Genomic DNA, 24323 nt, shown 5'->3' on the forward strand with positions numbered 1-24323 from the left:
ATTCTAGCTCTAATTTTACCTCCTCCACTCATTTAAAACATTATTTTTCAGCAAAACAAACTGATAATTCAAAGAAAGAAAAACCTTAGAATGCTATATTAAATATCTGTGGGGAATCCATACTAACAGGGACAGACAAACACAACCAGTAAGTTATTTAGCATGTTGCAAGGTGATAAATACTATGGAAAAGGCAGAGTAGGTAAGGGCTATCAGAAGTGTTGTCAGAAAGGAGCAGGTTACAGAATAAATACAGTGATCAGAGTAGGCCTTATTGGCAAAGTAAAGCTTTAACAGAAACTTCAAGGAAGTGGGAGGAATTAACCACGCAGAAATCTGGAAGATTTGTTCTAGGCAGAGGGAACAGTTAGAATAAAGCCCCTAAGGTAGAAGTGGGGCTGATTATACCCAAGGAATGAAAGGAAGCTGGTGTGACTGCATGAGTATAAAGGAGCAAAGGTAGAAGCAGATGAAGTCAAAGAACTGAAGGGGTGATAGGGTGGTCAGGCACCACGACACAGGCTACTATTAAGGAGTTGGAGTTCATCATTTACTGTCAGTGGAATGGGAAATCATTACAAAGTTTTGGGCGGAAGAGTGATAAAATCTAGTGTTTCTGACTCCTAGAAGATATGTGGTAGGGTCTGGAGACATTTATAGTTGTCACAACTCGGGGAGGGGAAGGGCAGGTGCACTATTAACATCTAGAAAGTAGAGAGGCCAGGAATGCTGCTAAATACCCAACAACACAGAGGACAACAAAAACATCATCCCACCTCAAATGTTTACGTTACTACAGTTGAGAATTCCTGATGTAACCTTATATTTGACAGGATTATTCTGGCTGCTGAGTTGAGAACAGATCATAGCGAGGCAAAGACAAAAGCAGGTAAACCATTCAGAAAGCTACTGTAGTAATCTAGGCAAGAGATGATCATGGCTAAGACCAGGGAGGCAGCAGTGGTGATGGTGAGAAGTGACTCACATTCTGCATATATTTAAAAGTAGAGGCCAGGTACGATGGCTTATGCCTGTAATCCCAGCACTTTGGGAGGCTGAGGCAGGTGGATCATGAGGTCAGGAATTCGAGACCAGCCTGGCCAATATGGTGAAATTCCATCTCTACTAAAAATACAAAAATTAGCCAGGCATGGTGGCATGCACCTGTAGTCCCAGCTGCTCGGGAGGCTGAGGCAGAAGAATCGTTTGAACTCGAGAGGCAGAGGTTGCAGTGAGCCGAGATTGTGCCACTGCACTCCAGCCTGGGTGACAGAGCAAGACTCCGTCTCAAAAAGAAAAAAAAAAAAGTAAAGAAACAAGACAAGATTAGCTGATGATTCCATGTGGGAAGTGAGAAAAATAGTTAGGGAAGAACAGTCTTCCATCAATGTGATGAGGAAGGCTGTGGAGTAGAACAAGTTTTTTTCAGGGGAAGAGATTTGGAGTTTCAAGTTTTGTACTTGTGAGTTTGAAGAGTTTATAAGACAACTTAGTGGAAATGTTGAATAGACTGTTAAGATATACTAGTCTGCAACTATGGAAAGATTGGGAAGGGATGACCAAGCGAGGCAGAAGGAAAACTAAGAGAGTGTATAGAGTCTGGAAGTTTGGTGAAGTGTGTCAAGGAGGAAGGACTAACTGTGTCAAATGCTGCTGATAGGTCAAGCTTCCCATTCAGGAATACTAAGAATCTGACCAATGGATTTAGCAATGTAGACATTACTGTGATCTTGGAAAGCAGTTTTGGTATAGCCATAGGGTCAAAGCCTAACTGTAGTGGGTTTAAGAGAAAAAGTAAGGAGAAGAATTAGAGCTAACTGCACAATTTAAAAATGTTCTGCTGCAAAGGGGAATACAGAAATAGGGTGGTGGCTCACAGGAGTAGTGAAGTCAAGAAACTTTCATGTTTTGTTGTTTTCAGGAGTGAAATTGCAAAAGGCTCAAGATACTAATGAAAATAACCCAGCAGAGAACAAGAAACTGATAATGCAGAAGAGAGAAAAGAAAAAATGCTAGAAAATGCTAGAAATATGCAGGCAAAAAGGGACGGGTTCCAGTACCCTAGTGGGGGAACCGAGTCTGGACAGGAGCAGGAAAGTTTGTGTTACAGATGTGGAAGTAGAGTTTGTGGGTTGGATGAGAAGGCAGAGCACATAACTGCAGATGTGCAAATACTGGTGGAGGTGTGGGGCTAGGAGTCTGTGTAAGACACCATTTGACTGCTCCCCCATGAAATCTCCCCCAGGTACTACAATCTCAGTGATCTCTCTCTCCTATAATTTCTACTGCATTTATTCTGTATCACTTGTTTGATATTTATAACATTGAAGTGTTAATTTTCCAGATGCATATGTCTTACTCTATAATCTAACGGTTAAGTTTCTCAAGGGACATATATGAACTAGTTGATCCTTGGAACAATGTTACATACTATTATTATTTCAATTTTTCAGATGGAGAAACTGAGGCACAGAGATGTTAAACAACTTGCCCAGGGTCATATAAGTAGAAAGTGAAGGAGCCAGTATTTGAACTCAGGCAACTTGGCTTCAGATTCCATGTTCTTATCTACTTTGTGGGCATAGAATCCACAGGCCTTCTAGTGTCTTTGTTGTTGTTGTTGTTTACAAGAGATTTGATTAAAAATAAATGGCTAAATTATTTAAGAAATTAAAACCACTTTTCTGCTGAGAAAGAACATTTAAAATACAAAGATAAGCTTGGGGAGAGGAAAATGGAAAGCTACTATTTAACAGGTTCAGAGCTTCAGCTTTCAGCAAGATGAAGAGTTCTGTGGATGGAGGGTGGAGATGGTAGTGCAATGTTGTAAATGCACCTAATGCCATTAAACTGTAAACTTAAAAAAGGTTAAGATGGTAATTTTACGTTATGTGTGTTTCACCACAATTAAAAAAACAGAACAAAACAAAACTCAAACCTAAGATGTAGACAGAGGAGGGGGGAAAAAAAAGCCAGATAAGAACTGAGAGCATGGTGAACTCCACTACCTCAAGCAGCCAGTAACTTCAGAGGAAGGCAATAGACTTCAAAACCATTTGCTAAGTCTCCAGGGGCTCAGGTGCTAAGAAATGGCCACCATGTAGAGGTTAGATTTCGTACCAACAGGGTACACCGGTTGTGATGTAAAATAAAATCAGTAAGTTGTGAAAAGGAAAAAAAAGATAAAATATAATTCAAATTTGTCAGTGTTCATAAAAATTAAAATACAGGTAAGGCAATAAAATTAAATGAGGCATTAGCATAGTCTGACCACTTAACCACAGATGCCACCTAATTTCTAAGTAGGCAAAGACATGCTTTTTTTTTTCTCCTTTATTGAACAGAGACACAATTGAGAAGGGCTGCAGAGAAAGGAAACTGTGTATATTATCTGACATTTTATATTGTGTGTCTTCCTCATCAGAATATAAAGCCCATGATAAATGTTTTGTTTATTGTTTTTCCCCCCAGGACCTGGAATAGTACCTACCACATGGGTTGATGCTCTAAAAGTTATTTGTTAAATGAATGATATGATCAGATATATATATGTTCTTTTAGCACTAACAGAATGCTACATTTCTTTCTCCCTGTCTTTACACCACCGAAGCTATTAGGGTTCTGTGACCTTCTCAATTCCTACAACCTTAGCTTCCTCTCTACTTTTTGCAACCTACTTCTATGGTCTCACCCTGAACCCAGAACTATTCCAACTTTAAGCTCTTAAACAATAATATAGCTTAACTTTAAGCTCAAAACAACTTTAAGCTCTTAAACAGTAACACAGACCATTCATTCAGCAAACATTTATGTGTCTACAAACATACACAACAGTATGTGACCACAATCTCCTTTCTCTCCAGTTCTTATTATATCTCTTCATTCTCATATAAATCTCTTAGGTCTCCCCACCTTGTAGTTTCTCACATTCCCCTGTCTGTCCCTTTTGGCTGTTGTCCCCAAAAGCAGCAAGAAGACTGAGATCAGATTGATTTGCAAAATCTTTGAAAAAACACACTGACCTCACTGCTGCATGGCATCATAAAGGCAAAATGAAACACCAGGCACAGCTCAAAGGAGTAACCTGAAACTTTTCCCAAAGTCCAGATAGGTTCTTTCCCCACATTATGCGATCTACAATTCCTTCCCTGTTAGGCACCCTCTCACTACCATAACAGCCCACATTCTATTAAAAAGGGAGCCATTACAAGAAAGGCAGAACTTCTGATAGTGCCTTTCAGGAGTCCCATTCAGGTAGTTTATAAACTTCTCTTGGTAAGTTATTAACTTCATCGCTGAAATAGCAGAAATGTTATCCTGTCCTGCAATACAATGCTCTTAGGGACTCTAAGTTAGTACTATTTGCCAGTGGTAAATATTCCTCCATCCCTTTATTTTGAGCCTATGTGTGTCTCTGCATGTGAGATGGTCTCCCAAACACAGCACACTGATGGATCTCGACTCTTTATCCAATTTGCCAGTCTGTGTCTTTTAATTGGGGCATTTAGCCCATTTACATTTAAGATTAATACTGTTATGTGTAAATTTGATCCTGTCATTATGATGCTAGCTGGTTATTTTGCCCGTTAGTTGCTGCATTCTCTTCATAGAGTCAATGGTCTTTACAATTTGGCATGTTTTTGCAGTGGCTGGTACTGTTTTTCCTTTCCATATTTAGTGCTTCCTTCAGGAGCTCTTGTAAGGCAGGCCTGGTGGTGATGAAATCTCTCATCTCGGCATTTGCTTGTCTGTAAAGGATTTTATTTCTCCTAAACTAAGCTTATGAAGCTTAGTTTGGTTGGATATGAAGTTCTGGGTTGAAAATTCTTTCCTTTAAGAATGTTGAATATTGGCCCCCACTCTCTTCTGGCTTTTAGGGTTTCTGAAGAGAGATTTGCTATTAGTCTGATGGGGCTTCCCTTTGTGGGTAATCTGATCTTTCTCTCTGGCTGCCCTTAACATTTCTTCCTTCATTTCAACCTTGGTGAGTCTAACGATTATGTGTCTTGGGTTTTCTCTTCCCAAGGAGTATTTTAGTGGTGTTCTCTGTATTTCCTGAATTTGAATGTTGGCCTGTGTTGCTAGGTTGGGGAAGTTCTCCTGGATAATATCCTGAAGAGTGTTTTCCAACTTGGATCCATACTCCTCATCACTTTCAGGTACACCAATCAAACATAGGTTTGGACTTTTCACATAGTCCCATATTTCTTGGAGGCTTTGTTCATTCATTTTCATTCTTTTCTCTCTAATCTTGTCTTCACACTTTATTTCATTAAGTTGATCTTCAAAGTCTGATATCCTTTCTTCCGTTTGATTGATTGGCTGTTGATACTTGTGCCTGCTTCACAAAGTTCTTGTGCTGTGTTTTTCAGTTCCATCAGGTCATTTATGTTCTTCTCCTAAACTGGTTATTCTAGTTAGCAATTCCTCTAACCTTTTTTCAAGGTTCTTAGCTTCCTTGCATTGGGTTAGAACATGCTCCTTTGGCTTGAAGGAGTTTATTATTACCTACCTTCTGGAGCCTACTTCTGTCAATTCGTCAAACTCATTCATTCTCCATCCAAATTTGTTCACTTGCTGGCGAGGAGTTGTGATCCTTTGGAGGAGGTTTTTGGAATTTTCAGCCTTTTTGTGCTGGTTTTTCCTCATCTTCATGGATTTATCTACCTTTGGTCTCTGATGTTGGTGACCTTCGGATGGGGTTTCTGTGTGGACATCCTTTTTCTTGATGTTGATGCTATTCCTTTCTTTTACTTTTCCTTCTAATAGTCAGGCCCCTCTGCTGCAGGTCTGCTGGAATTTGCTGGAGGTCCACCCTGACCCTGTTTGCCTGGGTATCACCAGCAGAGGCTGCAGAACAGCACAGATTGAGGCCTGTTCTTTCCTCTGGAAGCTTCGCCCCAGAGGGGCACCCACCAGATGCCAGCTGGAGCTCTCCTGTATGAGGTGTCTGTTGACCCCTGCTGGGAGGTATCTCCCAGTCAGGAGGCACTGGGGTTAGGGACCCACTTGAGGAGGCAATGTGTCCCTTAACAGAGCTCGAGGGCTGTGCTGGGAGATCCACTGCTCTCTTTAGAGCCGGGAGGCAGGAACGTTTAAGTCTGCTGAAGCTGCACCCACACCTGCCCGTTCCCCCAGGTGCTCTGTCCCAGGAAGATGAGAGTTTTATCTATAAGTCCCTGACTGGGGCTGGAGCCTTTCTTTCAGAGATGTCCTGTCCAGAGAGGAGGAATCTAGAGAGGCAGTCTGGCTACAGTGGCTTTTGCTGAGCTGAGGTGGGCTCCGCCCAGTTCCAACTTCCTGGTGGCTTTCTTTACACTGTTGGGCTGGGTGGGGGCGGGGGAAGACACGGCCTACTCAAGCCTCAGTTAATGGCAGACGCCCGTCCCCCATCAAGCTTGAGTGTCCTAGGTGGACTTCAGACTGCTGTGCTGGCAGCACGAATTTCAAGCCAGTGAGGATCTTAGCTTGCTGAGTTCTGTGGGGATGGGATCTGCTGAGCTAGACCACTTGGCTCTGTGACTTTAGCCCCCTTTCCAGGGGAGTGAACGGTTCTGTCTTGCTGGTGTTCCAGGAGCCACTGGAGTATGAAAAAAAACTCTTGCAGCTAGCTCAGTGTCTGCCCAAATGCCTGCCCAGTTCTGTGCTTGAAACCCAGGGCCCTGGTGGTGTAGGCACCCAAGGGAATCTCCTGGTCTGTGGGTTGTGAAGACTGTGGGAAAAATGTAGCATCTGGGCCAGAATGCATGGTTCCTCATGGCACAGTCCCTCACAGCTTCCCTTGGCTAGGGGAGGGAGTTCCCCAATCTCTTTTGCTTCCTGGGTGAGGTGATGCCCCACCCTGCTTCAGCTCGCCCTCTGTGGGCTCGCCTCTGTGGAAGACTCAAATTCTTACATACTGGAAACTTAAATTAACTAAAAAATGACGAGACTAGATTTTTGTCTTTGGATTACCCTGTGTAATGAAAATGACATGTTTTCTACAGATCATCTTCATCTTAAATTAAGATTAATAATAGTAGCCCACTAGCCTCACATAATCCTTCCAGGAAGACTATAGTTAAAATTAATTTATGTGACAACTACTTATGGGATACCTACTACATTTGAGTTACCGCAAGAACACAAAAATAATTAAAAGGCAGTTCCTATCCTAAGGAACCTAAAATCCTGTAGGAGTAAAAATACATATGCAGTTGTCTCTTGGTATGCATGGGGGACTGGTTCTAGGACTTTCCGTGGAAACCAAAATCTTCTAATGCTCAAGCCTCTGATATAAAATGGAGTAGTATTTGCTTATAACCTACAACATCCTCTGGTATACTTTAAATCATCTCTAGATTACTTATACCTAATATAATGTAAATGTTGTGTAAATAGTTATATTGTATTGTTTAAGAAATATGACAAGAAAGTCTATACATGTTCAGTATAGATGCAATTTTTTTTCAAATATTTTCAATCTGTGGTTGGTTGAATCCACAGATTTGGAACCTAAGGATATGAAGGGCTAACTGTTCATAATTATATTAGGTGATATGTATTATAACCAAGAAGTGGTTCAATACCACTTCTGGTATTGAAGTGATCTAGGCCCTCAAGGATCGGTAGAATTTTAGAAGGCAGAAATGGAGAAATGAATAACATTCCTTAGATAACTGCGTTAAGGAAACACCAAGTAAGCATGTGAGAAATGTTTGGCTACAAAAATGGACATAATTGGAAGTATTAAGAAAATGGTGCCAAGGCAAAACCAGGACAGAACCGTGTAAAGCCTTAAATGTCAAGAAATCTAAACTTCGTTGAGTGGACAAGCTGGCTATAGGCTCTTTAACCAAAGAATTGCTATAGGAAGATTATCTCTGTGGCTCTTGGTCTAAAGATATAGAACCTCAACTCGGATGATTATCTGATTTACAAATATTTACTGAGCCCCTACTATATGACAGGCTATATACTCAGCATTGAGGATATAAAGATGAGTAAGAGTCTTATATGATCTAGGCTTCTTACTTCTTACCTCATTCCCTACTATTCTTCCTTGATGAATCAGTCCAGTCATATTGACCTCCTTGCTGTTCCCAGGCATGCTGTCATCTTAGGCCACTTGCACTGGCCATTTCTGTCCAGAATCCTGTTTTCTCAGAGAGATGCATAGCTAACCCCCACCTGTCCTTCAAGACTTGACTGAAATCTTACCTGCCCAATGAGGCCTATTCTGACCACTCTATTGTAAAATACAACCAGCTCGAACACATTATAGAATTTTTTTTTTTTTTTTTTTTGAGACAGAGTCTCACTCTGTCTCCTAGGCTGGAGTGTAGTGGTGCAATCTCCGCTCACTGCAACCTCCACCTCCCAGGTTCAAGCAATTCTCCTGCTTTAGCCTCCCTAGTAGCTGGGATTGCAGGCACCTGCTACCATGCCCAGCTAATTTTTGTATATTTTGTAGAGGCAGGGTTTCACCAGGCTGGTCTCGAACTCCTGACCTCAGGTGATCCGCCCACCTTGGCCTCCCAAAGTACTGGGATTACAGGCGTGAGCCACCGTGCCCAGCAAACATTATAGAGTTTATCCACTTTTTATTTTCCTCTCCCCATAAGAATATAAACCACAGAGTGGTATGAGTCTTTGCCTCTTTCAGTCATGGACATATTCCAAGCATCCAAGCGTGCCTGACATATATAAACACTCAATACCTATTTGTGGAACACTGTTGAATATACGAACTGTAAGAATTCATAATCTCAGGAATTAGTTTCATAAGTTTATGAAAAGAGGAATATATGTATCAATAATATGCCATGAAAGCCTAAAGTGAGAAGCACCTGCAAAGGCTCAGGGAAAACTGCTTTCAGAGCTCACGATGAAGTGAAATGAAAAGGGTAGGAGTTTGCCACAAACAATAAAACAAAAAGGTACTGTAAGATGACAGAACAGCAGATAACCTACAAGTGCACTGAAAGAACTTGTCTTAATCATCTTTTTATCACTAGCTCCCAATACAGAGCTTAGTACGTGGTGCCACTCAATAAATCATGAACTGAACTATGCTAGAGAACAGTCTTCATGTAAGAGAAGATCTGAGAAGGTGCAACAGAGAAGTAGAAAAAAAAAAAATCAGGGCGGCATGATGTCAAGGAAATCTGCAGTTAATCTTATCAGTGGTACCAAATTTTACCAGAGGTCAAAGAAGACCAGGCTGGAAAGTAGGCCTTTGGATTTGGTACACAGCGGAGGGCAGTTTTAGTAGAGTAATATAGACAGAATGCAGACTATATCAAGGAGTCAGTGTGCTAAACAAAAGTAGAGATAGTTAGTAGAGACTATTCTGAAAAGCTTACAAGGTAATTGTAGTACATGATCTCATCTCATGAGGAAGGCACTGAGACTGAAGGAAGCTGATTTGCCCAAGACCATGCAGCCAGCAAAGGTTTGAAATAAGATATGGATTCTCCTTTTCTGACTCTAAATCTCATTCCATTCTCTCCTTCCCAGTGCGCTCCTTTTGCCGTCGTTCATGTGATTGCGTGCTTCATGGAGTGGGCAGAAAATCCACCCCAATATCCCACCACCAATATTCTGGCATAATCAGGGAGGAAGTAACAGAGGGTCTGAAGAAAACTTCAAGTGTAAATTCAATGCTAGGGAAAGAAACTGATTATTTCCCAAAATAGACTGAGGCAATGAGTGCAGACTATATGAAACCTCAGTAGTGCAAGATATTGAACACCTGCAGATTTTACAGTTTAATTCAGTTTGCCTGTGTTCATAAATTACTATAAGGTCAGAGCTTTCCAGCCATTGTGCATAAAAGGTTACAGGTGTATGGAGATACTGATTCCCCTCATCCCTCAGGGTTGCAGAGCTAAACTCTTTTCTATTGAACACAACATGCCATACAATTATCATCAGTGTCTGAGATTCTTTGTATGAATAAAGTTGGAAGCATTGTCTTGGGTTACATCTGAGCAAATGACTAAATTTTAAAATGTCAATGTAGGCACCTTTACAACCTAAAATATTATTTTTATTTAGTCATATATTTAGGGAGATAAAATTCTAGAATGAATTTTCTTTTGTGACTTAATACCCAAAGACAAAGCCAAATGATGAGTGCTGCCAATAAAAATTTTTCTTCCTTTCCAAACGTACTAAGATACTTGAAATAGATTTATGATAGATACACAATACTTGGTGAGCCTCAGTAATTAAATGGTATTTTTTCATCAAAATCAAAGAGAATAATCACTATTATATAAACATGAAAAGAAAAATAGCATAAAAACATACCTGTGGGGCATATCCAGGAGGCACATAGATAGGAGGCACAGAACCATTTGGAGACATCATTGGAACCTGAGCAGGACCTGAATGGGTCACAGAAATGATGTATTAACCCATGATTGCTTATCGGGCTAAAGTTGAAAATAATTTGAATTACATTTTGCTAATACTTCATCTAAACACTCAAGCCAACAGTAACTACATTTTTATAAAATTTTATATACATTTTATAAAAAGAAATTCAGATGATTGACCTGTTATAAAAATCTATCTTGTAAAGTGCACAAATTACCTTTTACCTACATTTGTGTTTCTTAAAGTTGAAGGGGCAGGGGCAGGGGCAGGGGCAGGGGCAGGTGAGAGGGCTTTTTAAAATAGATTAACAGGCTCTCCTACAGATTCTTAGTCAATGGGGTCTTGAATCATTATATTCACTTTACAAATATCCCAGGTGACTCTTATAATAGTGTAAGTTTAGAAACACTGACCTAGAGAAAAATCAAACTAAACTCTGCATATAAAAATCAATGAAAAATACAAAAGGCAAAATTTTCAAAAATAACAGGTACAAAATAAAAAAGCAAGAGGAAGAATAGTTACAAATTTGGAACTTGCTTTGCTAGGGTTAAAATACTGTAATGCGTGACTCATGTCTATGGCAGCTTAAGAAGAAAAGAAAAATGCCACACGTGTATTTACCCAAAAAAAAAAAATTTTTTTTGTTTCTTACACTAAAAAGTTCTAAAAAGGAAAATTCAGCTTCTCTCATTCTACACTTCCTTTCACTTTTACAGTGTTAGGTTTTCCAATTAACTTTTATAACTATTATCTCTATTTTACCTTCTCTTTTAACGTTTCTGGGAACAAAAGCAGCATTTGGAGAAGGTGTGTTTTGTTCTTTCTAGGAACTAAAATCTTAGTTGCTTTATGTAACTTTTAAAAAAGTCTCTTACCCCCCTTCAGTTCCTTTCTTCCTGTAACTCTACACTGCAGTGTCCCCTCATGCCCACCGGTTTTTAATAACCTGAAATGAAACCTTTTCAAAGAAATTACTTATTTCTAAGGAAATAAGAACAAAGGTCTGATGAAGAATGTAAAGCGAAAAGGATCTCTTTTATATGCAGAATTATAATCTACCATTATATAATGGCTCTCAGCTATAAAAGAAATGAAGGACGAAAAGCTTAATTGTAGGGCAGAAAACAAATAACTTTGTTAATATTATACATACTTCAGAAAACCAGAATAAAGGGCATGGAGGTCACAGCAAATCCGGATTACAGCCATTCTGCCCTTTCTAGGGAAGGCAAGGGGTGAGGACAGAACCACAGAGTGGTAGTAAAATTAGGGCTAGGGAGATGAGAGAGCTAGGGAAGAGAAAAGAGAATACAAAAGAAAGGGGGTATGAGGGAAAATACTAAAAAGGAGTAAGGAAAGTGGGGAAAGTGGAGAAAAAAGGGGGAAGCAAGGTGAGGAGAAAGGCAAGAGGGGAGAGAAGAAGGGGAGAGCGAGAGTTAAGAGAAGAAAACGGAGGGATAAGAAAGGGGACAAGAGGCAATTAAGGAGAGAGTGAAGAGAAGACAACAAGGGAGGGAGAGGAGAAAACAGAAGGGTAAGGGGGAGGAGGAACGATGTGGAGAAATGGGATAAAGCGGGAGGGGAGAGAAAAGACAGAAGAGGTGGGGAGGAGAAGAGAAGTAGGGATGACTGAAGTGGTTGAAAGAAAGTAAGAAGTGTTTGTGTAGAACACTAAATTACACATATAATATCTGGCTGAAAAGCTTTTCAACAAGATGGTCTTCCCATCCAAAACAAGCCCACCACCAAATACATGAAGTTGTCCAGAATATTATCTTAATTATATATAACTAATACTAACTATGTGCCAGGCCTTTTGCATATTTTTTTCTCCTCATAATCATTCTATCAGGCAAATATCATCATCATCCCCATTTTCTAGATGTGGACACTGAGGCACAGAGAGGTTAAGCTCCCCAAGTGGTAGAAGTGGGATTCAAAACCAGGTAGTTTCATTTCTAAGGACATATCCTTACCACATTTTTAGTAAACATTAAATTACTATGCAGTATTGGCAACTGATATAATTTGAGGCTTAAGAACTATGCTCTAAAGCCTCTAAGGAAAATTAAAGCCTTTGTTGTCTTTACATCCTTAAAAACATGAGAGAAAGAATAAAACTTTCTTAAGTTTAAGCAAACATTACCTATTAATTTACTGGATAAAACCTGTGAGCTGCTTTATACCTCTAGGCAGAAAAGCTTCATATAAAACTCACCTTTTAGTTCCTATATTTCTAGACTCAAGAGAAATGAGGACTGTCTTAAACTAACGCAGGTTTACTTCCATTAGCTAATTTAAATAAAATTACAATAAACTAACTTCCTGAATCCTTACAGGTGGCTTAGATATTATTTATAGTATGTGAAATTCAGCGAGAACTTGACAGAATTCACTGAAAATCATATTTGTAATCTTAATAAACACCATTAGCATTTGCACTTTTACTGTGGGTCCTTTTATATGCTGTCAAATTTAATCCTTAGAGCGAGTCATTAGAACAGGTGTTTTTGTTTTGCCATCAGAGTAATAAGTTATTGCTAATTACATTCAAAATAGTAAAATCACATAATTGCTTCAAGTTGCCCTCCTTTTACCAGAAACATGAATATATATGTAGTTACAATTCAAACCATTTTATACTTTGATAGCCGCTAAAATAGTTTATAATTTGGTAATACTAAATTCTACTTTGTTTTTTAATTACATCTAAGTGTGATGCTGAAAACAGAAATGTAACCTAAAATAAACCAGCAGTAAATATATTACTAGATGTAGCCCAGGAAAAAGACTGATTAACTTACTTCTTTACGAAGTAATCCTTTCACTCTAGCAAGTAATTTTTTTTTTATCCTGAGGCAGAAATGGTACATGGTTAGATTTTTTTTTTTTTTAGATGGAGTTTCACTGTTGCCCGGCTGCAGTGCAGTGGCACTATCTCAGCTCAATGCAACCTCTTCCTCCTGGGTTCAAGTGATTCTTCTGCTTCAGCCTCCTGAGTAGCTGGGAGTACAGGTGTGGGCACCACCAAGCCCAGCTAATTTTTGTATTTTTAGTAGAGACGGGGTTTCCCCATGTAGGCCAGGCTGGTCCTGAACTCCTGGCCTGAGTGATCTGCCAGCCTCGGCCTCCCAAAATACTGGGATTACAGGCGTGAGCTACTGTGCCCAGCCAAAATTCCAAATATAAATGCGTCATTTAATAGGTTTTTTTAAATTATTATTTATTTGAGACGGAGTCTCACTCTGTTGCCCAGGCTGGATGCAGTGGCATGATCTCAGCTCGGCTAATTTTTGTATTTTTAGTAGAGACGGGAGTTCCTCATGTTGGCCAGGCTGGTCTTGAACTCCTGACCTCAAGTGATCCACCAGCCTCGGGCTCCCAAAGTGCTAGGATTACAGGTGTGAGCCACCATGCCCAGCCAGATTATTTTTTAAAAAGACAATTTAACGGTATCACATTTAATGCCTAAAATATTGTTGTGAAGTAACATTCAACACTGAATGCAAACCCCTATTGTATAAACATAATAAATACAAGTATCGATGTTTAGAACTGCAGCATTTACAGCATCTCATGTCTGTTGTTATTCCTGTGTCTATAGTAGCAAAACCTTAAAGCCTTGCATATTTAATGATGTAAATGATTAGCTCCTTAGTTCCAACAATACTTCTTAATTTAGAAAGTAATAGAAGATTAACTATAAACTGACTTAAATTTGTATGCAGTGAGGGAGATTTTGTCCCAAGGAAGAAACTCAGATCGTATTGTCAAATGTATACTTGGCACAAGAGTAGCAATACCTGAACAACTGTGTATACACCTAGCAGCTCCTTTATAATCTATGTGATTTGAGCATGATTTACCCCAATCATGGAGCTATTAAGCACACATTTCCTATTTCAAAAACCTGCAGAAGAGTCAACAATTCTAACCAATTGTCTTAAGAAATCTGAGAAGCTCCCCACCCCAGTTTCTTAAAAAGTGCCATCACTGACTTAAAGAAGATATTTCATCTAGTATAACTTAAATTCTTCCTTATTTTTCCTTTTTAATATTGATTCATATTTAAGAGTTTTTTAAAAAATAAAATTGCAAATTTGTCCAGGAGTTTTAATTCTTAAAATGCAACATGCTGCTGCTGTGCTACACATTCTCTATAAGCCAGCTTTCACAATGGCTTCCAAATAATCTGATGCCAATTTTCAGATTTCAGCTCTAGAAGAAAAACGTAGTAAAATAAAGATCCTAGAATGGAATACTCTGTGGAATATAAAATTACAAAATAACTCGACACAGTCTAACCTTTTTGTAATTACATGGCAATTTAAAATATTTTTATAGCGATTATATTTAGCATCTATTTTTAAAAACACACGGCATGACTTTAGATTAATACAATGCTTTCTGTCTTAAAATAAAAGCAGAATGTTCAAAAACAGCAAATCTTACCACTCATTTTGTTTTTACAGTAGCAGCAGAGAACAAGAAAATCCAACAAGGAAACAGCGTAGTACACGTTAACAGCTTTAATTGGAGAACGGTCTTTTTTTTTTCTTTTGCAAGGCTGTAAGAGGAAAAGATCCTTTGACCGAGTCACATGATAGTCATCACGTGACCTGCAGTGACCCGGGAAAGGGGAAGGGGGAAAAAAAAGCAAACGTTCCCGCTTGCAGGAACGTTTCTGACACAGGAAAAAAAAAATGATTAAATGATTTCTACTGCTGCTGCCCTGAATTTGAACATCTTTCAGATTTCCTTATGAACCAATTCAAAAGCTTATCAAAGTATACTTTTCAGAAATATATATTTGATGTAAATAATTCTCTTTGTGTTCACTTTACCTTCAATAACACTACAGGTGCTATCTTCTAATTTTTTACTCATGTAGCCTGCCGCTAATTTTCATTTATAAAATTTGAGATAATATTTATTAATTTAAAAGATTCAGTCTGAAATGTCGTTGTATAACATAATTCTCGATAATCCTTAAGGAATATCCACAATACACAAATAATTGTGTATAGAATATAGGTTTGGTAGACATGTGTCTCAAAGGTGAGATTTATGTTTCAGGCTGTTATTTGCCTCTTAAGAGAATAAAGACTACCACTTTCATTGTTTTTTTTTTTTTTTTTTTTAATTTAAGATTTAAATTAAAGTGCAGGTGCTCAGTAGATGGCATTCTTACTCATATCCACGAATCTGAAAAGACAGCCTCAGGTGCAGGTTCAGAGTTCTCTATCCAAGAACAAGTAGAGACCAGAAAGGAGATCAAAGATGTCCAGTTACAACAGGAAAGAAGAATAAGAACTTTTGGAGATCTTTCATTACTTTATGGTGCTATGTAACTTCAGAGGAAATTTATTAACAGCTAACACAAATATACAGGTAATGATAATGACAGTGGTTTGTAACAAGTTGTACAGTGGAAAGAAAGTGAATTTTGGTATTAAAAGATATACTTTAATAACAACTTCAGTATTTATTAGCAAGGCAATTTACTGCTCTTCTCTGAGGTCTTAGCTTATTTCAGTGACAAGGTTAATCAACATCAGAGCATTGTTGTGAGAATGAAATTAAATAAAGCACCAAGTATATTGGTTGATGATACTCAGTAAATAAGAGTTATAGTATGTAAAAGTATAATCACCATGTTTTCAAAAATAACCATATAGTGCAGAGTATATACTAGGCATCATTTTGAGTGTTTTACTTGTGTTAACTCACTTAATCTTAACAAGTTAAGTGAGTATCATTTCCAGGTAAGAAAACTGAAGCAGAGTAACTTGCCAAGGGCACAAAGCGAGGAAAAGGCAGGATTATCTAATAATAAGGCTATACTTTTCAAAAACTGTAAATTACGTTCAGAGGCCCCATCTCACACAAAGGTGGAAAATAATTGGCAAAGGATACCCTAGAGAAATAGGTCCCAGTAAATACATGTAAGACACCCCAGAGGAGATAAGACAGTAAGGGTCTATTCTTACAAGTGGGGAAGGGTAATCGTTAACCTCAAAATTCCTATGAAAAGGCAGGGTTGCCCTGAAAAACGAGACCAAAGGGCAAGGAGTCTCCTGGTATCAACAGAATGTACTCACAAACGTTAGACCCAGCCCCTCGGTAAATCCGACCATGTCTCTGATCTTCAGCCCCTAAACAAAAAGCAAGCCTCTGCAGACCACCTTCTTATTTTTGCTCACATTTTCACACAGCTGTATTTCCATTTCTTGACTGATTATTTAACTTATCATCTCCTTTCAATCGTTTCCATTATGCTCACTAGAAAGTTTTTTTTTTTTCCATTATAAATAAATTCCCTTATATCCTCAATCTTTTTACGGAACACTTGTTCCTGTGTTGCCTTGAAATGAAGCCTGGATGTCCTGGAACACTTTCCCCAGCATGCCCCAGGAGCAGAGACTTCCTATCCTCTCCTGAAGCAGTGCTGGTAGTCTGCAGATACTCCAAGGCTACTTTCCTTCACCACTGTTGTTCCTGTTTCATGCTAAAGTTCCTTCTTCCTTGAGATCACAGCATATGTACATACAATCCTCTACCCCTTCTCAATGCTTTAAGGCTGAGTCCTCATTTATTGACAACTTTGGTGCTGTGTTCAATTTTGTTCTCCATCCCAACTCTTGTCCATTAGCATGACTTTAATGTCCAAAATCTAGGCTTAAAGTTCCTTGAACTCGTGTCTTTCATTGTATTTTTAGTAACCCATGTTCAAAGATACAACCTGGAACTTATTTCTTAGAACTCGATTATCTCATCTTTGAAATCTCAAACTTTCATGTGGCCATGATATCTTTCTTTCATCTCTCGAGTTCTCTTTCTTCTACATTTGTTCTTCATAATGATCTCCCTTTTCTCCTGATCCAACACTGCTTTCATAGCCTGATTTCCTTTCCCATCCATGTCTTCCTTTGACTTCCCTATCTACTGAAAATCTCAAGTTCAATCAGTCTTCTCTTATACCTGAGTTGTAGAAATCAAGCGGTACTCAACTGGCATGTTTATAAAATTTAGTATCTTCAATCTTAACTCAGCTGTCAGCACTGCTCAGGAATCCTTTCATGAACCTTTCCCTGGTCAGTCACTTATCCTGTTTTCTAGGGTGATTATCAGAGATTCTCATTACGCTTTAAGAGCCCTCCCCAACCTGACTTCAACCATATCTTGAAATTGAACTCTTCACGTTATTTGACATGAAACTGAACTCCTGATGTTATGAAACTGAACTCAATGTTACATACAAACTTTTCTCATTCCTTTCCTCTATTTGCAGAAGCAGCATTGTTCCTTCACTAAGTCCAAGGTATCTTTCCTCTTTTACTCTTGATCTGATCCTCCACTTGGACTTGGCTTCACTGGTCATTTCTGTCCTGTCAGGTATTTTTGCCTTTACCTTTGTTCAGTCTCTGAACCACTGCATCTGTGCCCAGAAACATGGTAAACTTTCACACATAAACCACGCATACCATCCATCTCTGACTGACACATTTTTTCTGCCCCGTCATACCATCCAGCGACCACTCTTTTCTCAGCCAAACTTCTCAAAAGTAACAGTAGCTCCATTTTCTAACATAACTCTATATAACTCTATTTAACTCGATTTTCTAACATAACTCTATATAACATTAACTGTATAACATGACTCTATTTTCTGACCTTACATTCACTTTCACATTTTAAATAAAATTTTGATTATGCAATATTTGATACACACAAAAGAAAATAGTGTAACTCATTAAAGTGACTATTTCAAATTCACCATGCAAGCCAAGAAACAGATCACACCAATACTGTTGCACCCATGTGCTCCTTCACCATCTAATCCATCACTTTGTGCCACTCATGTCTCCATTATTCTGAATTTTGAGTTTATTCTTACCTTTCTTTTAAAAATAATTTCCTACAAAAAAAATCACATATATCCCTAAACAATACTGATTTGCTTGCTTGAGTTTTATAAAAATTTTACAGTGTATAGTTTCCAGTAACTTGCCTTGTGCAATATTATGATTTCTAGGACTCATCTATGTAGTTTCATATAGCTGTAGTTTCCTCATTTTCATTTATGTTTTTGTGTAAATAACTATAATTTGTTTATTCTGTCATTAGCTTTTGGGCTCTTTTCCATTTCTTTTTTTTTTTTTTGCTTTCATTCACTTAACAACAAACACATATAGATTATCTACAATGTGTCAGATACTGTTCTGGGCACTAGAGGAAGAAAATAATAACATGGTAAATAACTAAATCATATTCAAGTAAATCACAAAGTATATTTCAAAGTGATAAATGCTATAAAATAAAAAAGAGAGGCTGGGTGTGCTGCTTCGTGCCTGTAATGCTGGCACTTTGGGAGGCTGAGGTGGATCACTTGAGCCCAGGAGTTCAAGACTAGACTTGGCAACATAGCGAGACCCTGTCAAAAAATCTCAAAAACTGAGTTGGGTGTGGTGGCGCATGCCTGTGGTCCCAGTTATTCAGGAGGCTCAGGCAGGAATCTCGCTTGAGCCTAGGAAGCTGAGATAACAGCGAGCTGTGATCCTGCCACTGCACTACAGCCTGGACAACAGAGTGAGACCCCATCTCAAAAGAAACAAATTGAAAACAGAGTAGGGTAAAAAGGATTTTAAGTACTAAGACAGGCTGATGGTGAGGGGGGAGATAATACAGAGATCAATGAGAAGGTCACATTTGAACCAAGACTTGAAAGAAGTGTGGGAGTGAGCCATGTGGATATCTGAGGGAAGAACATTCTACACAGAGGGTGTAAAGGCCCTAAGGGGGAACATGACTGGCATGTTTAAGACTTAACAAGGACACCACTGTAACCAGAGCATCATGAGTGAAGAGGGAGAAAAGGAGTGAGGTTAGAGTGATTAAGAGGGAAATGAGTTACACTCTTGTTAGGCCTCATAGGTCACTGTATGCTTTTACTTTGAGTAAATTAAGAGCCATTGCTGAATTTTAAAACATGATCTAAATTATATTTAAAAAAATTCAAATGACTTATACACATTGCGGGTAAGAATATGCTACAACCATTTTGCAAAACTGGCAATATCTGCTAAAGTTGAACATATGCATACTCTATGATCTAGTAATTCTACTTTTAAGTATATGGGCAGTGGAAATGCTTACATATGACACCAACCAAACGATGTAATTTAGAACATTCATAGCAGTACTAATTTTAATAGCACAAAAGTGGATGAAGCATATTTGGGGCTGATTAGGTGTTCAGATTTGGACATGTTACATTAGAAACGTCTATTATCATCCAAATGCAGATTTCAACTAGCAGGCAGTTCATTTTACTATTCTGGAGTTCAAGGAAATACCTACCTAGTCTAGAGATACAAATTCCAGAGTCTTTGGTAGATAGGCTTTAAATCAATGAGACTGGATGACATCAACAAAGGAATTAAAGTAGATAGAGAAGACAATCTAATGCTTTAGATAGGAGCATGAACCCTGCTGCTATCTATATGTCTCTCAGCCCACATGTGCAAATGTTTCTTTAAGGTATGTACCTAAGAGAGGAAATGCTGTGTCTTAGGGTTCTGTGAATGTTAATTTTTATAGGATAGTGCCACATACTTTTCCCGAGTATATTAATTTTTATTCCTACCAGCCAGGCATGTGTAAGAGGTTCTACTAAACCTCTCCATTACCTGGTATTTAGATTTTTAAATTTTTGCTCTCACTTTGATCTTATTTTGTATTACCCAGTTCATGTTTTCCACCTATTCTTCTACTGGGTAGGCCTTTTTTTTTTTTTGAGACGGAGTCTCACTCTGTCGCCCAGGCTGGACTGGGTAGTTTTTGTTAAAACATAGATTGGAAGAGTTTTTGTGTATTCAGAATACTAATTCTCTATGGTTACATTGGTTGCAAATATCTTCTTCCTAGTTTATGACTTATTTTTCATATATTTTATGATGTACCGAAGTTCTTAATTGTAATTGAGTCAAATTTACTAATCATTTGATAGTCAGCATTTTGTGTGTTTGTATCCTAAAAAAACTTTCTCTACTCTGTAGTCATGAAGATACTCTCTCTTTATTATTATTTTTAAGTTTATCCTTTCACATAAGTCTTTAAGTCTTCAAGCATTAATTTTGGGGTGAGGTATGAGGAAAGGATCTGATTCCATTTTAATCCAAATGGATAACCAACTGTCCAGCATTGTTTCTTGCTCCCTATTCCCTAGGACACGTCTCTTACTTTCTGTGGGCATGACAACGCAATTAAGATTATCTTATAGAAGATCGTTTTTTAATAAGAGGATGGTACCCAGAGCAGAGCATCCATTCTACCAAATGACTTGAAATGGAAGTCTCCAAAATCACATTTTTTTTTCTTTTGAGACGGAGTCTCGCTCTGTCGCCTGGGCTGGAGTGCAGTGGTGCGATCTCAGCTCACTGCAAGCTCTGCCTCCCGGTTCATGCCATTCTCCTTCCTCAGCCTCCCGAGTAGCTGGGACTACAGGTGCCCACCACCATGCCTGGCTAATTTTTTGTATTTTTAGTGGAGATGGGGTTTCACCATGTTAGCCATGATGGTCTGGATCTCCTGACCTCGTGATCCGCCCGCCTCAGCCTCCCAAAGTACTGGGATTACAGGCATGAGCCACGGTGCCTGGCCCCAAAAATCACATTTCAACTCACCATAATCAGGCTTTTATCCAGCCCACTCTACTGAGACTGCACTGGCAAAAGTCACTGAGATCAAACTCTTACTTACCAAATCCAATTAATCTTGCTGACAACTCTCTTAAATATTCTCCCTTAACATACGAAATACTAGTTTCTCCTAGTTTCCTTTCTACCTCCTGATCATACTTTTTTTTTTTTTTTTTTTTTTTTGAGACGGAGTCTCGCTCTGTCGCCCAAGCTGGAGTGCAGTGGTGCTATCCTGGCTCACTGCAAGCTCCGCCTCCCGGGTTCACGCCATTCTCCTGCCTCAGCCTCCCGAGTAGCTGGAACTACAGGCGCCCGCCACCGCGCCCGGCTCATTTTTTGTATTTTTAGTAGAGACGGGGTTTCACCATGGTCTCGATCTCCTGACCTTGTGATCCGCCCGCCTCGGCCTCCCAAAGTGCTGGGATTACAGGCGTGAGCCACCGCGCCCGGCGATCATACTTTTTCAATTTCTTTAATGGCTTCTTGTCTTCTGCTCTTCCTTAAGTGTTTGTTTTCCTGGGAGTTTTGCTCTTGGTCCACTCCTCTTAATCTACATGATCTCTCAAGATGATCTTATTTACTACTCTCATGAAAAATTATCATTCTGTATCTCATCCAGACTTTTTTCTGGAGCTCTATATCTATAATACTTAATTTACATAAAACTCAAAACCAGTTATTTTTTCCATCAATAGTCACTCCGCCTCTGTGTTACCCATGATAAGTTAATCTCAAGACAGAAATGTGAGAATAATCCTAGACTCTATTTTCCCCCTCATCTCAACTTCCACGTCATCTATTTGGGAGTTCTGACAGTTTTATCTCCTAAATATCTCTCAAATCCATGTTCTCTTCTACTCCATTGCTATTGCCTTAGCAGCACTAGGCTCTTTCTAGAACTATTCCAGTATTCTCCTAATGGGTCTCCTTGCCCACAGTCCCTAGCAATCGATACATCTCTCACACTAATGCTAAACTGATCTAAAAAAAAAAAAACAAATTTCATTGTATCCTCCTCTGCTTATAACCCAGAGACAATTCTTTATTGTGATGAGATGAAGTCCAAATTCTTTACTGTAGCCTACTATGCTTCCACATGAACTGGGTGAGGCCACTCAAGCTGGTAAAATACTAGTCTATCCTTGTCAATACTATGTGAACCACATTTGTTTCCACTGGGATCAAAATGTCTTCAAGTGGAATTTTGTTATTATTTTGCTATTTTATCATTCATTTTATTATAATTTGTTATAGCCTAAACATAAGGCAGCATAAGGTAGTGATGAAGAACATGGACTCTGAGCTAGCCCGTCTAATTCTAATGACAGCTTATAGCTGTGAGACCTTGCAAGTTACTTAACCTCTTTGTATCTTAGTTTTCTCACATGTAAATTGGAAATAATTATTCTATTTCATAGAGATACTATGCAGATTAAGTGAGTTCATATTTGTACAGCACTTAGAACAGTGTTTGGTTCACAGTAAGTGCTTAAGCAATGTCACCTAAGCACAGTGCTAGTGCTTATATTGACAAGCCTACCTGAAAATCAATAGTTCAGGAATGGCAGTTAATATGTTAAAATGTTATGAAGAAATCCAAACACTTGCTATGACATGCCATGCTATTAAGATAGCTCTCTGCAAAATATTTGAGATATTACAAAAATAAGCAGGTACATTTTTAAGTTTGCTAAAATTGTCATATAATTAAACAAGAATGGGAAAATGAAAAATATGCTGGTCACTGCATAATGCATTCCTATAAACTGTAATCTTCTCAATGCATCCTCTGTGTTTATTCCTATAGAACAACTGTTTGATGCATATACTCAAATTAACAAGGTCTTTAGGAAACAAAAAATACATGCATCCTGTATTTTCCTCACTATAACCAAAAGGTCCTTGAATGTAGTGACCATGTCACTAACACTGAGGATGAGAACTCTGTGGCAAATGGGAGAATAGTAAGGGTATGAAGTTAAGTCTTGTTAAGTTTTCTTAGAAGGGTACTCAAAGTAGGAGTCAACATCACCTAAAGCACACAAAAAGCACTGACATTTGGATGGAAAACCCAACATGATTATGCCCTAAATATCTGCTAGTTACATATAACAAAGCAAAATGTACCTATATTTATCTCACTGAAACTACTGTGAAGAAAGATCCTAAACTGTTTCCAGTAAGTAAGGGATATTATATGGAAAACAATCAGTGAATTAGCAGCTAAACCCATTCCAAAAGACAATTTAAGGTGATTTAAGACATATGTAGCACCCAAACCAAACCAAAACCCAAGCCATGACAAATTGAAGAAAAGGGGAAATTAATATAGAAAAAACAATAAGAAAAAAGAGTAAGCTTAAAAAAATCAAGAAAACAAAGCTAGGCTTGCTTCATGCCTGTAATCCCAGCATTTGGGGAGGCTGAGGTGGGAGGAATGCTTGAGCCCAAGAGTTAGAGACTAGCCTGGGCAAAATAGTGAGACCCTGTCTCTAAATAAATAAATAAATAAAAATTTAAAAAGGAGGGAGGCTAGTCTTGTGCTCTTACTAGAGGATGAGCAATAAAAGCTCTCTGCTCTGTGTAATCTGAAATATGATTAAAATCAGACACCAAGACCACGCTGTCAAGTTGGTTTAGTTAGTTCTTCCCTTCTGCAGTTTAAGTATGGCCCACACTGCCACACAACATGATTCCAATGATTTGGCTTAAAAAAAAAAAAAAAAAAAAAAAAAAAAAAAAAAAAAAAAAAACTAAAGCAGGTATAGTCCAAGATGACTTCTACCATATATAAAATTCAGTAAAGCATCCATAAATGTCTAACTTTTAGCAACATGTCCTCCAAAATAGTTGCAAAATGAACAGCTACAACAGATGAATCAGTTTATTTGCAGAAAGAGATTGTTAGTTATGAGGCAAATTAAAAGTAAGAACAGTTGATTTTGATTTTTTTTTTTTTTCCTGGCAAACCAGATCAGCTGTTTATTAAGGCTTCTGTTAGATTATCATAATCAGGGTCATTTGCATGTCCAAAAATTTAAAAGGCAGACTCATTCAGCTAAACAAAGAGTGGTTTCAGGTCACTAAGATATAAAAGGATGGGATGTGAGGTGCACACTTCTACTCTTCTATTTTTATCTGATACTTCAAAAGACTGACTCTGACCCTGACTCTGATTCTTGTGGCAGTATTAAGGTGCAGGTTCTGAATAAGCATCTAAATAATATGTGTTAAACTCATGCACCTTAGAGCTTAATT

General features: G+C 38.5%; 1 protein-coding gene across 4 annotated transcripts in view; it reads right to left on the reverse strand.

The window, feature by feature from the left end:
* The window catches only part of LOC105490713 (fibronectin type III domain containing 3A), a 223432-nt gene that overhangs the window by 82600 nt on the left and 116509 nt on the right, over positions 1–24323 (reverse strand). For 3 of the 4 annotated variants that reach the window (XM_011756595.3, XM_011756594.3, XM_011756596.3), the window contains one exon: positions 10294–10370. In XM_011756595.3, the coding sequence (XP_011754897.2) occupies positions 10294–10370 (77 nt within the window). Of the gene's footprint in view, positions 1–10293; positions 10371–14817; positions 14972–24323 lie in introns of those variants that run through there. The other variant, XM_011756597.3, reaches the window with a different exon arrangement.

This window comes from Macaca nemestrina, chromosome 16, assembly GCF_043159975.1.
Source record: "Macaca nemestrina isolate mMacNem1 chromosome 16, mMacNem.hap1, whole genome shotgun sequence".
Classification (NCBI taxonomy): Eukaryota; Metazoa; Chordata; class Mammalia; order Primates; family Cercopithecidae; genus Macaca; species Macaca nemestrina.